The sequence below is a fragment of the Tachysurus fulvidraco genome, chromosome 11 (assembly GCF_022655615.1).
Source record: "Tachysurus fulvidraco isolate hzauxx_2018 chromosome 11, HZAU_PFXX_2.0, whole genome shotgun sequence".
NCBI classification, from domain to species: domain Eukaryota; kingdom Metazoa; phylum Chordata; class Actinopteri; order Siluriformes; family Bagridae; genus Tachysurus; species Tachysurus fulvidraco.
The window spans coordinates 509,640-510,634 of record NC_062528.1 but is presented as its reverse complement, the minus strand read 5'-3'; the positions used below and the strand labels follow the sequence as shown (position 1 = coordinate 510,634).

At 44.5% G+C, this 995-nt stretch overlaps 1 protein-coding gene across 2 annotated transcripts in view; it reads right to left on the bottom strand.

Moving 5' to 3' along the window:
- The window catches only part of si:ch211-11n16.2 (zinc finger FYVE domain-containing protein 1), an 11,250-nt gene extending 10,594 nt beyond the window's left edge, over nucleotides 1–656 (bottom strand). The window contains exon 1 of one of the 2 annotated variants that reach the window (XM_047820729.1): nucleotides 429–656. In XM_047820729.1, the coding sequence (XP_047676685.1) occupies nucleotides 429–542 (114 nt within the window). In that variant the 5' untranslated portion in view covers nucleotides 543–656. The remainder of the gene's footprint in view (nucleotides 1–428) is intronic. The other variant, XM_027155520.2, reaches the window with a different exon arrangement.
- Nucleotides 657–995: the final 339 nt, after the last annotated feature.

Sequence of the window (995 nt, the reverse complement as noted above, 5' to 3'; positions counted from 1 at the left end):
AGACACACACAGACAGACAGACAGACACACACAGATAGATAGACACACACACAGAGACAGACACAGACACAGGCACACACACACACACACACACACACACACACAGACAGAGACAGACAGACAGACAGACAGACAGAGACACACACACACAGACACACACACAGACACACACAGACACACACACACACAGACAGACACACAGACACAGACAGACACACACACACACACACAGACAGACACACACAGATAGATAGACACACACACACACACACACAGCCAGCCAGCCCGACACACGCACACAGACAGACCGACAGACAGACCGACCGACAGACAGACAGACAGACAGACAGACAGACAGACACACACACACACACACACACACACACACACACACACACAGACACACAGACACACACACACACACACACCTGCAGACTTTCATTCTCATCAATAAGCAGAAAACTCCGTCTGTTCCCCTTCTCCTCTTCCTCCGACTGAATAAGAGACACTTCTTCCATCCCCCTCACTAACATCTCCGACATGTTTAGAACATTAAACCTTTACACATTAAATATCGCTGTCTGTAAACTTCCGGGTCCGAGGCCTGGAGCACAGACTCTTCTCCTTCTTCAGTTGTACAGCCGAAACAAAACAACAGCCTGTTACATTACCGCCACCTACCGGGTTGTAGCGGAACGATAATATAAGTGTTAGATCGTTAGTGGGCTGAAGGCTGCAGAACTCACGACACTTTTTATTATAAAGAAAGAAAAATGAATTTCTCTTCGGAAATAAACACAAGTTATTACCTTCATGTGAGCTTCAGGTTAAACTGATCATTCTGAATAAATCCTACACACATATCACTCTACCAAGGATGGACGGATAGATTACTTTACTTTTAATTTGTTTAGTTTGTTATTTGAGTGTTTTAACTTAGTTCTCTTCTAAATGAACAGAAGAAAGTAGGGAGAAATACAGAGACGTCAGTCATC